Source organism: Hyla sarda, chromosome 5 (genome assembly GCF_029499605.1).
Source record: "Hyla sarda isolate aHylSar1 chromosome 5, aHylSar1.hap1, whole genome shotgun sequence".
In the NCBI taxonomy this organism is placed as follows: domain Eukaryota; kingdom Metazoa; phylum Chordata; class Amphibia; order Anura; family Hylidae; genus Hyla; species Hyla sarda.
The window spans coordinates 260719351-260732497 of NC_079193.1; the positions used below are offsets into that span (position 1 = coordinate 260719351).

The 13147-nt window shown below is 43.6% G+C and overlaps 1 protein-coding gene across 1 annotated transcript in view; it reads left to right on the forward strand.

The window, feature by feature from the left end:
• LAMA1 (laminin subunit alpha 1) overlaps window positions 1-13147 on the forward strand; it is a 197171-nt gene that overhangs the window by 38405 nt on the left and 145619 nt on the right. The window contains exons 2-3 of the mRNA XM_056521606.1: window positions 7709-7879; window positions 10864-10976. Coding sequence (XP_056377581.1) covers window positions 7709-7879; window positions 10864-10976 — 284 coding nt within the window. The remainder of the gene's footprint in view (window positions 1-7708; window positions 7880-10863; window positions 10977-13147) is intronic.

A 13147-nucleotide genomic window follows, 5' to 3' on the forward strand; every position in this document is an offset into this window, starting at 1 on the left:
GAAATGTCCTGGAATTTCTTGTCTGGTACACATCCAAATAAAGAGGTCATCCATGATAAGGGGCATGTTTCTGTTTCCACATGCAGCACTAATCTTGTCCATGGGCTGGTGCTGTAGGTCCCCACTGAAGTGAATGTGCCCTAACTACAGTACCATACAAAGCCCATAGACATGTGTCAGGGAGAGGGTAAGCTCTTGGTTCCCGAGGCATAAGTGATGCTCTACATTCCCTCATTTCAGCAGCAAGCATGATGTAGTTTCTGTAAAATATTTTTTTCCCCTAATTCTGGCAACCTCTTTAGGTTAAGTTCACATCAGCACTAGGAGCGCTGATCCCTGATTCCACTAAAATGACAAGACTTTAGCAAAGTAAAAATAACATCCTGAAAAATAACCTACATCTAACAGAACCCTGACAGACCCCATTTAAAGTAAATGCCACCTGTAAGGATCACAGCCACCATCCGGCCCCATTAGTGTGTGTAACAAAGCTCCACAATGCTGATGTGTACATGGCCTTAAAGAGGTATTCCACCCTTAGACATCTTTTCACCCATCCAAAGGATAGGGAATAAGATGTCTCATCACGGGGGTCCCCCACGATCACACATCATATTCCCTATCCTTTGGATAGGGGATAAGAGGTCTAAGGGCAGGACATCCCTTTAAATGAAACTTGCAACAATTATACGTTTAAATATGTGTACCTATATAAAACTTCTGTTTCAAGTTCTTCAAAGAAAATGTCTATGCTCAAGAGTCTAATATTACCAAAGAAGAGATGGCCTGGATGGCCTCCATGTTGAAAAAGGCAGTCCGGTGTACATCTTGCGCGATGTATGCAATCCTTGAACAAGAGTTTGAGGGTGCATATTGTTGTGCAAGATGTGTGCGAGTTGTTAATTTGGAAGCCCAGATCCTGTATCTAGAGGAGCAACTGGCAACACTGAGATGCATTGACAACTTGGGGAGGAGTCTTCTGCTCACTGAGCAAGTACTCTCTGGGGTAGAGGTGGGGGAGGATAGTGGGAAGGAGGTGCAGGACAGTCAGACAGCTTGCTGGATTACAGTTGGAAAACAGGGTAGAGGGAAAAGTGTCAGGGAGGCTAGTCCTGAACTGGCACACCCCAACAAGTTTGCCCGGTTGGCAGATGAGGGAGATGCCATTTCAGTACTATCAGTACTGCAGCAAAATACTGCCTCTGACCACCAGGGGGGTTTCTGCTCCAGTAAGGAGGGAAGGAGGGGTGCAGGGCAGGCCAGACAGGTACTGGTAGCGGGGGACTCAATTATTAGGGGGACAGACAGGGCGATCTGTCACAAAGACCGGGATCGCTGAACAGTGTGTTGTCTACCTGGCGCTCGAGTTTGGCACATCGTGGATCGGATTGACAGGTTGCTGGGGGGGGGCTGGAGAAGACCCGGCGGTCATGGTACATATCGGCACCAATGACAAAGTAAGAAGTAGGTGGAGTGTTCTTAAAAATGATTTCAGGGACTTATGCCGCAAGCTTAAGGCAAGGACCTCCAAGGTAATATTTTCTGAAATTTTACCTATACCACGAGCAGGACCATCAATTCGCCGCGTTCCCGGGGTGTCCCCGACGCTCTGGCAAGGCCTCTGCTTCCACGGCAATCCTCGCTCTCCGTCGCCGCCATCACGTCGCTACGCACGCTGCTCCTATTGGATGACGGGACGGCGTGCCCAGTGACGTGATGACGACGATTGAGAGCGCCGACAATGCAGGGGATCCCGAAGAGGATGCGCCGGAGCCCCGAGGACAGGTAAGTGATCGTCAGCGGACCAAACGGGGCACCATAAACGGCTATCCGGTGGTAGTTGAAGCAGTCTGCACTGACGGATAGCCGTTTATGCGATGGCCCTGACATACAAAAGCATCGTATGTTGATGCTGCCTTCAACATGCGATGGCCTCTGAGAGGCCATCATATGTTGAAATGATCGTATGTCGGGGCCATCGTAGGTCAGGGGGGTCACTGTATTAACCAACGTACCTGACAGAGTAATTAATGTGCATGTAGTAGGATACCTAGGGAATAGTGATCATAATATAATACATTATAAATTGCTCTGCAATAAGGGAACCATGCAAGGGGCCACAAAAACAATGAACTTTAGAAGGCAAAGTTTGATCAACTCCCTTAAACCTTAACAATATAAAATGGGATAATGTCCTCAAAAACAAGAATACTGACACTAAATGGGAGCCTTTGAAGAATATTTTAAATTCTCACTGTAAGAGGTATATACCTTATGGGAATAAAAGGGTCAGGAATAAAAGAAAACCAATGTGAATTAATAAAAATGGGGGCAATAAATGATGCAAATAACGCATTTAAACTAGCAAAACAGGATGGCAGTGAAGATATATTAAAAAGAAAGATGCAAATTATGTAAAAAACTGATAAAAGCCGCAAAAATAGAGACAGAAAGAATCATTGCCAAAGAGAGTAAAACTGACCGCAAATGTTCTTTAACTATATAAATAGTAAAAAGGTCAAACATTAAAGTATAGGCCGATATCCAATAGGAGAAAGAAGCGGAGCACTCACCAGACCTTGAATGCAGGTAGACTTTATTGACCGGAACGATTAAAGGCACATCGGGGGGGAGGTGGTACAGACAGGGGAGTGTGACTTAGAGACACGGGGGTATCTTCTCGGTGACGGACCGTTGCGCGCCGAAGCGTATAGGCCCTTTAACCTCTTCACGACGCCGGGCGTACGCATGCACCCTGCATCCCGAGTCCTTAAGGATGTGAGGCGTATGCATACGCCCGTGGGAATTCCAGTCCCCGCCGCTAGCCGGTTGGGGACCGGACTGGGATGCCTGCTGAAATCATTCAGCAGGCACCCCGGCACATCGCCCAGGGGGGTCCTGAGAACCCCCCCCCCCCCATGTCGGCGATCGCAGAAAATCGCATGTCAATTCAGACATGCGATTTTCTGCTATTCCAGGCTGATCGGGTTTCTGGTGACCCAATCAACCTGAAAATATGGATGATGGGAGCTGTTAGTGACAGCCCTGATCATCCTGAGGGCTAGGAGTGAGATGGCGGTGCTGCGATCTCCTCCTATCCCCTGCCATTGGTCAGAACTTATTCTGACCAATGGCAGAGCAGGACAGTGGGTTGCCATGGCAACCCCCCATTCTGCCCACCCCTGGATGTTGAGGGGAACATGGGGAGAAGATGGAGGCCGGTACCTGGAGGAGAAGATGCCTGGGAACCGCTGATCTTCGCTGGAGACTGCAAAGATCCTGGCTCAGGTAGGGAAACGACAGTGGGGGGGGGGGGGGGGGGTAAATGAAAGTGAAACTAAAGTGATCTTTATTCTGGCAACCACTAGAAAGATTAAACTGCAACTCCCAGTATGCTGGGAGTTGTAGTTCTGCAACATCTACATCTACTTTGAAGCCCTCTAATTTTTTCAAAAAGCAAAATTATGTCCATTTTATGACGCCAACATAAAGTAGACATATTGTATTTGTGAATTAAAATTACATTCATTGGGAATATCCATTTTCCTTACAAGTAGAGAGCTTCAAAGTTAGAAAAATGCTAAATTTTCATGAAATGTGGGGATTTTTCACCAAAAAAGGATGCAAGTAACGCCAAAAATTTCCACCAAAATAAAGTAGAATATGTCACAAAAAAACAATAAAGCATAATATTCGGTAAAAGTGTTTTCAAGTTATTAATTCGTAAAGCGACGGTGGTCAGAATTGCGAAAAAGGGCTCAGTCCTTAAGGGGAAAAAGGGGTGAAAAAGGGGTAAAAAAAATCATGAGGAAGAAATTATAGATGGGAATAAGGAAAAAGCAAGATATTAAACAAATTCTTCTCCACTGTATTGACCGAGGAAAATGAAATGCCAGGTGAAATAAGATAAGGTAAACTCCCCAGTACAGGTCACCTGTCTAACCCAGGAAGAAGTACATCGCCACCTACAAAAAATCTAAATAGACAAATCACCAGGTCCAGATGGCATTCACCCCGTGTTCTAAAGGAATTAAGTAACATAATAGACAGACCCCTATTTTTAATATTCAAGTACTCTTTAGTGACAGGGAAGGTTCCCCAGGACTGGCGCATAGCAAATGTGGTGTCAATATTTAAAAAGGGGTCAAAAGGTGACTCCGGGAATTATAGACCTGTTAGTGTAAACCTCTGTGGTATGTAAATTGTTTGAGGGTTTTCTAAGAGATGCTATTTTGGAGTATCTTGATAAAAATAAATGTATGACCCCATATCAGCATGGCTTTATGAGTGATCAGTCCTGTCAAACTAACGTGATCAGCTTTTATGAGGAGGTGAGCTCCAGACTGGATTTTTCCAAAGGATTTGATACGGTGCCACAAAGATTGGTACATAAAATGAGAAGGATTGGGCTAGGGGAAATGTAAGTGGGTACGTAACTGGCTCAGTGATAGGAAACAGAGGGTGGTTATTAATAGTACTTATTCTGATTGGGTGACTGCAACTAGTGGGGTACAACAGGGGTCAGTCTTGGGTTCTATTCTATTTAATATATTCTTTAAAGAGCTTGTAGAGAGGTTGAGGTTGACAGAGGACAGTGCACTGTTACAAATCGATCAGGATAGGTTGGAGATTTAAGTTGGGAATTGGCAGATGAGGTTCAACATTGAGGCTGGGATTATGTATTTACTGAGAACACTTAGGACGACTGACATGGAAAAAGACTTAGGATTCTTAGTTAACAGTAAATTTTGCTGTAGTGACCAGTGTCAGGCAGCTGCTGCCAAGGCAAATAAAACCATTGGGTGCATCAATAGGGGCATAGATGCCCACAACAAGGAAATAATTCTACCACTGTACAAATCACTAGTCAGACCACACATGGAATACTGTGTACAGTACTGGGCACCAGAGTGCAAGAAAGATATAGTGGAGCTGGAGAAGGTTCAAAGACGGGTAACAAGAGTAATACGGGGAATGGGAGGACTACAGTACCCAGAAAGATTATCAGAATTGGGGTTATTTAGTTTAGAAAAAATAAGGCTTAGGGGCGACCTAATAACTATGTATAAATATATCAGGGGACAGTACAGAGATCTTTCCCATGATCTATTTATGCCCAGGACTGTATCTATAACAAGAGGGCATTATCTACGTCTTGAGGAAAGAAGGTTTCCACACCAGCACAGACGGGGGTCCTCTACTGAAAGAGCAGTGAGACTTTGGAACTCTCTGCCAGAGGAGGTGGTCATAGTAAGGTATGTAAAAGAGTTCAAATGGGTCTGGATGCATTTTTGGAGAGTAATAACATAACTGGTTATGTATACAAGATTTAAAGGGACAGAATGTTGATCCAGGGATTTATTCTGACTGCCATATTTGGAGTCGGGAAGGAATTTTTACCTCTAGTATGAGGGTTTTTTGCCTTCCTCTTGATCAACTCAATAGGGACTTATTAGGGATATAGGTTGAACTTGGTGGACTCTGGTCTTTTTTCAACCTTATGAACTATGTTACTAGAAAGGTCAACAGCCTTCTAGTGTTCAGGCATCCACCTAAAACTTTGCATCATCCATTTATCATTGTGACGTTCTAAGGAGAGGCACAGAGGTTTGGGAACTTCTTTTTAAACCCTATGGGGGAGATTCATCAAAACCTGTCCAGAGGAAAAGTTGCTGAGACGCACTTAGCAACCAATCAGATCGCTTCTTTCATTTTTGAAAAGGCCTCTGAAAAATAAAAGAAGCGATCTGATTGGTTACTATGGGCAACTCAGCAACTTCACCACTGCACAGGTTTTGATAAATCTCCCCCTATGACCTAGCAATTTTTACCAGTACTTCCTAGAAATAAATTTATCATGTTTGTAGGCAGTGTTCAAATCACAATTTTTGTCTTTTTCGGTGTTTATGGCAGACAAATCTCTGGACACATATGTAGAGGCTGTCAGAAGTGCATTACAGGGTCATCTGTCATTTATAGACTAATATGCGAGCAATGTAATGGATACAAATGATTAATAATCTTTATTAATATATACTGTGAACTTATAATAATATATCCTTTATGCAGATGCCACTATAGTCCGTGGGGACTCATCTAGAGATATTTAGCCAACATGCACACTAAATGTAGGTTATAAGAAACTTCCAAATAAAATGTTATATACATGCTAAACTTTAAAAAAAAAAAAAAATTTAGGTAAAATATACTGTATGATCATACAAAGTAAAAAAAAAAGGTTTATTAGGTATCTGCCTCACTATTTGTCTTCCTCCTCACTCCAGTTTATGTATATTTCTCCTAATACTAGCATACACCATTGTTTATTTTGCTCACACTGTCTGGCCCCTGTCTGTCTGGTCGGCACTCGGTACGGAGGCAATCATGCAGTTCAATTGCCGAAAAAGCTTTGTGATTCTTCTATCTGTGGTCATGTTTCAAGAGCATTGAAATTGCAAATCATGCAAATTCCTTTTATTGTTTTAGCCGCTCTATCGGCTGGTTAACGTCTGTTCTGCTATATACTGATAACTTATCTTGATGGTTTATTTTCATACAGTACATAACAGAAACAAGGCATCCATTGTTTAGTCTTTGTTGTAAATTTCATATAAAACAAATTCAGGTGTCTATTTATTTAGCTTCTGTTTGCTTTTTCTGACTTTATCCTACTTTATGAACGTTATATAGGTGTTCCCATCTGGACATTTATGGCATATCTAGCTATGACCTAAGTGTCTGAGAGATGCAGGTCTGCACTTATCTCATGATCAAGGGCTACACAGCCCCTCTGGCCCGCTTGCAGTTGCTGGGGGTGGTCAGGAAGCCAGAAACAGCTGACTACCCTAGAGGGTAATGACAGGTTACATAAACAGTGTAGCACCCTCAGCCTAAATTTCCTTGGTAATTCAAGAAGTTACAGAAACACTGTAGGTTGTGGCGCTATGCTGTTTGTACAACCCGCTTTAACATTAGTGTGATTTATGTAAATGTATTGCTTGGTATCTACCTTTACTGGTGCTTTTGACTTCCTGACCACCTCCGGTGGTCAATCTTATGATAGCTGCAGGTCCCAGTGGACATGTCATTAAAGGGGTACTCCCGTGGAAAACTTTTTTTTAAATCAACTGGTGCCAGAAAGTTAAACAGATTTGTAAATTACTTCTACTAAAAAATCTTAATATTTCCAGTACTTTTTAGGGGCTTTATACTACAGAGGAAATGTTTTTCTTTTTGGATTTCTCTTCTGTCACAACCACAGTGCTCTCTGCTGACCATTTTAAGAACTGTCCAGGGCAGGAAAAAATCCCCACAGCAAACATATGCTGCTCTGGACAGTTCCTAAAATGGACAGCAAGGGCCAGCAGAGAGCACTGTGGTCATGACAGAAGAGAAATCCAAAAAGAAAAGCATTTCCACTGTAGTATACAGCCCCTAAAAAGTACTGGAAATATAAACAATTTTTAATAGAAGTAATTTACAAATCTGTTTAACTTTCTGGCACCAGTTGATTTCTAAAAAAAAGTTTTCCACGGGAGTACCCCTTTAATGTCCTGATGGGACTAACCCTTTAAGGGACAAATGCCTAAATTGGAAAAAAAAATTATAATAATAACAGTGTTAGTAATAATGCACAATGTGTAATGAATTTAAACATTTTCCCATAGCAAACTATTGTCATTAATTGTATACTTTTGTTTTATTTTAGGCTTGTTTCCTTCTATCTTAAACCTTGCCAGTAATGCAGACATATCCACCAATGCCACTTGCGGTGAAAATGGACCTGAGATGTTTTGCAAACTGGTGGAACATGTGCCAGGAAGGATAATGCGGAATCCACAGTGTCGTGTGTGTGACCAGAACAGTGTCAATCCCAAAGGTGCATTTCTTAATTTATGTTATCACATTTTCTATATTGCTTTTGTGCACTGGAAACCAATGTTTAATGATGCTTGAGGATATTTTTGTACAAACTTGCTTAAAATATATATTTTTTTATTGTTTGGGTTCTTTATAACTCAGTATTTTTGGTAAGGCTAGATTTGGAGGTTAGAATACATTAGCAAAAAGCTGGATTAGGATAGGAAAAATTAAAAGTAGGTTATATTCATAGGCGTGCGCAGCCTATTGCATTAGGGTGTGCACCCTAAAGCACAAACTCACGCTGCGCGCGTGCATATATATATATATGTGTGTATATATACGCACACAGTTAGTATAGTTCCCCCACATTAGGTGCAGTATAGTTCCCCCACATTAGGTGCAGTATAAGTCCCGCCACATTAGGTGCAGTATAGTTCCCCCACATTAGGTGCAGTATAAGTCCCACCACATTAGGTTGGCAGTATAAGTCCCCGCACATTAGGTTGGCAGTACAGTTCCCCCACATTAGGTTTGCAATACAGTTCCCCCACATTAGGTTGGCAGTACAGTTCCCCCACATTAGGTGCAGTTCAGTTCCCCCACATTAGGTGCCACCTAATGTGGGGGAACTGTACTGCACCTAATGTGGGGGAACTGTACTGCACCTAATGTGAGGGAACTGTATTGCACCTAATGAAGGGGAACTGTACTGCACCTAATGTGGGGGAACTGTACTGCACCTAATGTGGGGGAACTGTACTGCACCTAATGTGGGGGAACTGTACTGCACCTAATGAGGGGGAACTGTACTGCACCTAATGTGGGGGAACTGTACTGCACCTGTACAGTTCCCCTACATTAAGTGCAGTACAGTTCCCCCACATTAGGTGTAGTATAGTTCACCACATTATGTGCAGTACAGTTCCCTCACATTAGGTTCAGTACAGTTCCCTCACATTAGGTGCAGTATAGTTCCCCCACATTAGGTGCAGTATAGTTCCCCCACATTAGGTTGGCAGTGTAGTTCCCCACATTAGGTGCAGTATAGTTCCCCCACATTAGGTACAGTATAGTTCCCCCACATTAGGTGCAGTACAGTTTCCCCACATTAGGTTGGCAGTATAGTTCCCCACATTAGGTTGGCAGTATAGTTCCCCACATTATGTTGGCAGTATATTTCCCCCCACATTAGGTGCAGTATAGTTCCCCCCACATTAGGTGCAGTATAGTTCCCCCCATATTAGGTGCAGTACAGTTCCCCCACATTAGGTGCAGTACAGTTCCTCCACATTAGGCTGGCAGTATAGTTCCCCCACATTAGGCTGGCAGTATAGTTCCCCCACATTAGGCTGGCAGTATAGTTCCCCCACATTAGGCTGGCAGTATAGTTCCCTCACATTAGGTGCAGTATAGTTCCCCCACATTAGGTGCAGTATAGTTCCCCCACATTAGGTGCAGTATAGTTCCCCCACATTAGGTGCAGTATAGTTCCCCCACATTAGGTGCAGTATAGTTCCCCCACATTAGGTTGGCAGTATAGTTCCCCACATTAGGTGCAGTATAGTTCCCCACATTAGGTGCAGTATAATTCGCCACATTAGGTGCAGTACAGTTCCCTACAAAAGCAAAATAGACATGGAGGTCACCAGCATCTGGGGGTGCTACCTTCCTACTGGCAGGAAGAGGGGGTTAATTTGAGGGTACTACCTTCTTACTGGGGGGGGGTAATCTGGGGGTACTACCATCCTACTGGGGGGGAGGGGGTTAATCTGGGGGTACTACCTGCCTACTCGGGGCCCCAGATTAACCCCCTCCCCCCCTGTAGGAATGCAGTACCCCCCAGATTAACACTATCCCCCCACCCTGTTAGAAGGTAGTACCCCCCTGATGACCCCCTCCCCCCCCCAGTAGGATGGTAGTACCCCCCAGATTAACCCCCTCTCCCCCCCTGTAGGAATGCAGTACCCCCCAGATTAACCCTATCCCCCCACCCTGTTAGAAGGTAGTACCCCCCTGATAACCCCCTCCCCCCCAGTAGGATGGTAGTACCCCCCAGTTTAACCCCCTCTCCCCCCCTGTAGGAATGCAGTAGCCCCCAGATTAACCCTATCCCCCCACCCTGTTAGAAGGTAGTACCCCCCTGATGACCCCCTCCCCCCCCCCCCAGTAGGATGGTAGTACCCCCCAGTTTAACCCCCTCTCCCCCCTGTAGAAATGCAGTACCCCCCAGATTAACCCTGTCCCCCCCCCCTTGTAGGAAGATAGTACGGTGCCCCAGATTAACCCCCTCTCCCCAGACCCAGTAGGCAGGTTGAAATAACATTCACTCACTCAGCGCGGTGATCCTGCGAACCGCGTACCGTCACGTCACGCTCTGGGGCCGGCGTCCTTGAATACAGCGTGACGTCCTGATGGTCATGTGACGGCAGTAACGCGCCGTCACATGACCGGACCAACTGAAGGTGAGCCGGGGCGGGGCACAAACAGGAGCAGGAGGCAGCGCTGACGGACAGGCGCACCGCACAGCGGGGGAGCGGGGGTCTGGGCTGGTGAAGGACGGTCGGGCACAGATGGGGGGTGCTGCGGAGCGTCTTGGTGTCACCCGGTGCGGGCCGCACCCGGGTCGCAACGCCACTGGATTAGGGTGTGCCTGGGCACACCCGGCACACCCCGTGTGCACGCCTATGGTTATATTTATCTTTTCAAGGAAGTTTCAGACCCATTGGGGGGCACTTACTTTTACCAGTGGTTTTATGACAACCAAGTGGTAATATTTGTTTGCATGACATTTCAGTATCCACTATTTTGGTGCATGTTTGTTGATTGATTTGGGTCATAATATGATGTTTGGCCGGTAATCATGTATTATGCTGAGTGTTCTGTGCACAATACTCTGCAGCTGGTACAAAACACTTTGCTAGTCACAATGGTCTGGTAAAGGACAATCCAGTAAGTGCAAGATCAGTGTATATAAATAATTATGTTTGTTTTTCTTTTTAGAACGACACCCTATTACCAATGCAATTGATGGCACAAATGACTGGTGGCAGAGTCCTAGTATCCAGAATGGGAGAGAATACCACTGGATCACCATTACACTGGATTTAAAACAAGTAATTATATCAGTGCTATGTTACTTTCCTGGATGTCAAGCGCATTTGTATGCTATGGTAAATCCTATGGAGGAGATTCATCAAAACCTGTGCAAAGGAAATTTTTACCAATTGCCCATAGCAACCAATCAGATCACTTCCTTCATTTTTAAAAAGGCCTCTGAAAAATCAAAAAAAGCAATAAAAAAAAAAACTAATTGGTTGCTATGGGCAACTGCTCCACTGTTTCTCTGCACAGGTTTTAATAAATCTCTTTCTATAGGATTTGCCAGAAGATGGAGCAGGACAGTGAGACAATGGCGTTTGTACCTGTCTGACTAGATCTGACAGCTTCATCTTCTCTTAGTTTTCTCTAATCCAAATTACCATCCCTTAGGACAGTATAGGAAGCACCAGTAGAGAAATAGGGCAGGATGTTGGCCTTCCATACTTAGGGTCCTCCCTGTACAATGACCTCTTGACAGGTCACAGAGCATGCCTAGAAACTGATTAGAAAAAGTGAATATGTCTCAGTATCTGTCTTTAATCAATTTTTTTTTTTTTTTTTAAATCTCGCTGATACATTCCATTTGAGGTTTTGCCATTCTGGATATTGTTCTTTTAAGAACTATGAAACTATAATAAAACCTAAATTATAAAGGAAAAAAAATCATGCTCATGGCACAATGTCAATCATCAGCACTTTATATACACAGACACTTTCATGTAATTTTGCATTTATGTGCATTTTTTGATAAAAAAAAAAAAGCATAAATAATTCTGCCCGGCCAGCTTGAGTGATGCATATCTCCCTAGTCATGTATAGGAAAAGGTGCAGCACTCAAGCCAGTTGGTCTGAATGGCATTTTTAAACTATGATTACTCTCAAACACCCTAACGTATCAGAGTATTTCATAGCATTCCAGAATCGCACCACTTGCAACAGTTTTTTTTAGACTGCTCAACAATTCGGGCAGTGTGAAACTGGTGGCATGGTCCCTTTAAAAGTATGCATAAACAGGGAAAGTGTGTGACATGTATATAGCTAATCTTGTGAAATTGGTGCAGTAAAAATGATTGTATAAGATAAATCACTATAAGTAAAAGCATTGCAGATGCTAAGTGACCTCAGATACCCTGGTAAGCACAGGCAAGACGGTTATGCATGGAGTCTGAATGGCTTTCTGCCAGGATAAGAGGCATGTGCCAGGTTTGGGGAAATTTATTTACATTTGGCAGATCTTGAAGTTCTATTTTTTTCCTATGGATTGGTGAAAAGCAGACAGGGGTGTAAGATGGAAGACCAACTTTTCTATCCGATGCCACTGAAATATAGTTACTAAATATCCATTAATGAAGAAGAAATGAAATGCAATAATTCTCTTTGGCATTCTAAGATAAAGGATTCCAGCAAGCACTTGTTTAACATTTCACAGTCACACCACATTACAGGATCTCTTTATCTTAGCTCTTCAGTAAGGACAGCTTGTAAGCTGCACTATATCAAACTGATAATATCACAGATGAAACATTTTCTGTTTATCCTACAACGTATTTATCTTTTACTGGAATATTTGTATGAAAACATAGAAACATAGGCTACTATTATGTGCTAGGCAACTATACTGTAGTCAACAAAATTGAGAATTTGGGGGGGGGGGCAGCTGTATTTACTCTAGGAGCATTTGGGGCAAAGCTAAGAAACAACTGAATTTTGTGAAGACAGAACATAGCTTCTGGACACATTAAAGACAGGTAGCTATTGAGTGTCCTTTAGGAGCTTTGATCTGTGCCAATTGTAGACTAATAGTGCAGCCTTAAAATATATCAACTAAGCAGAGGCATTGTGTAAGCGCAAGCCCCGATTTGCTCAAAAATTTACTATATTTCCTTGTATTTTACACAAAAATTTAGAGCCTTGGGGAGAAATTGTATTACATTTTTATGCTAGTCTTGTGGTCAGGGGCGGATCCAGAGTCTTGTCTCGGGAGGGGCACTATTAGAGTATCAGGCGCTGGTCGACACGCCCCCTCGCATAGACTTGCATTGAGGTGGTGTGGTGTGACGTCACAAGGGGCATGGCTATGACATCACAACCCCCGCAGCCTGCACCCAGGGTTTGGAACAAAATGTTCAGAACGCTGGGGCAGTGGAGCACCCCTTTAAGTATTCAGCCTAGTTCCCCCACATTA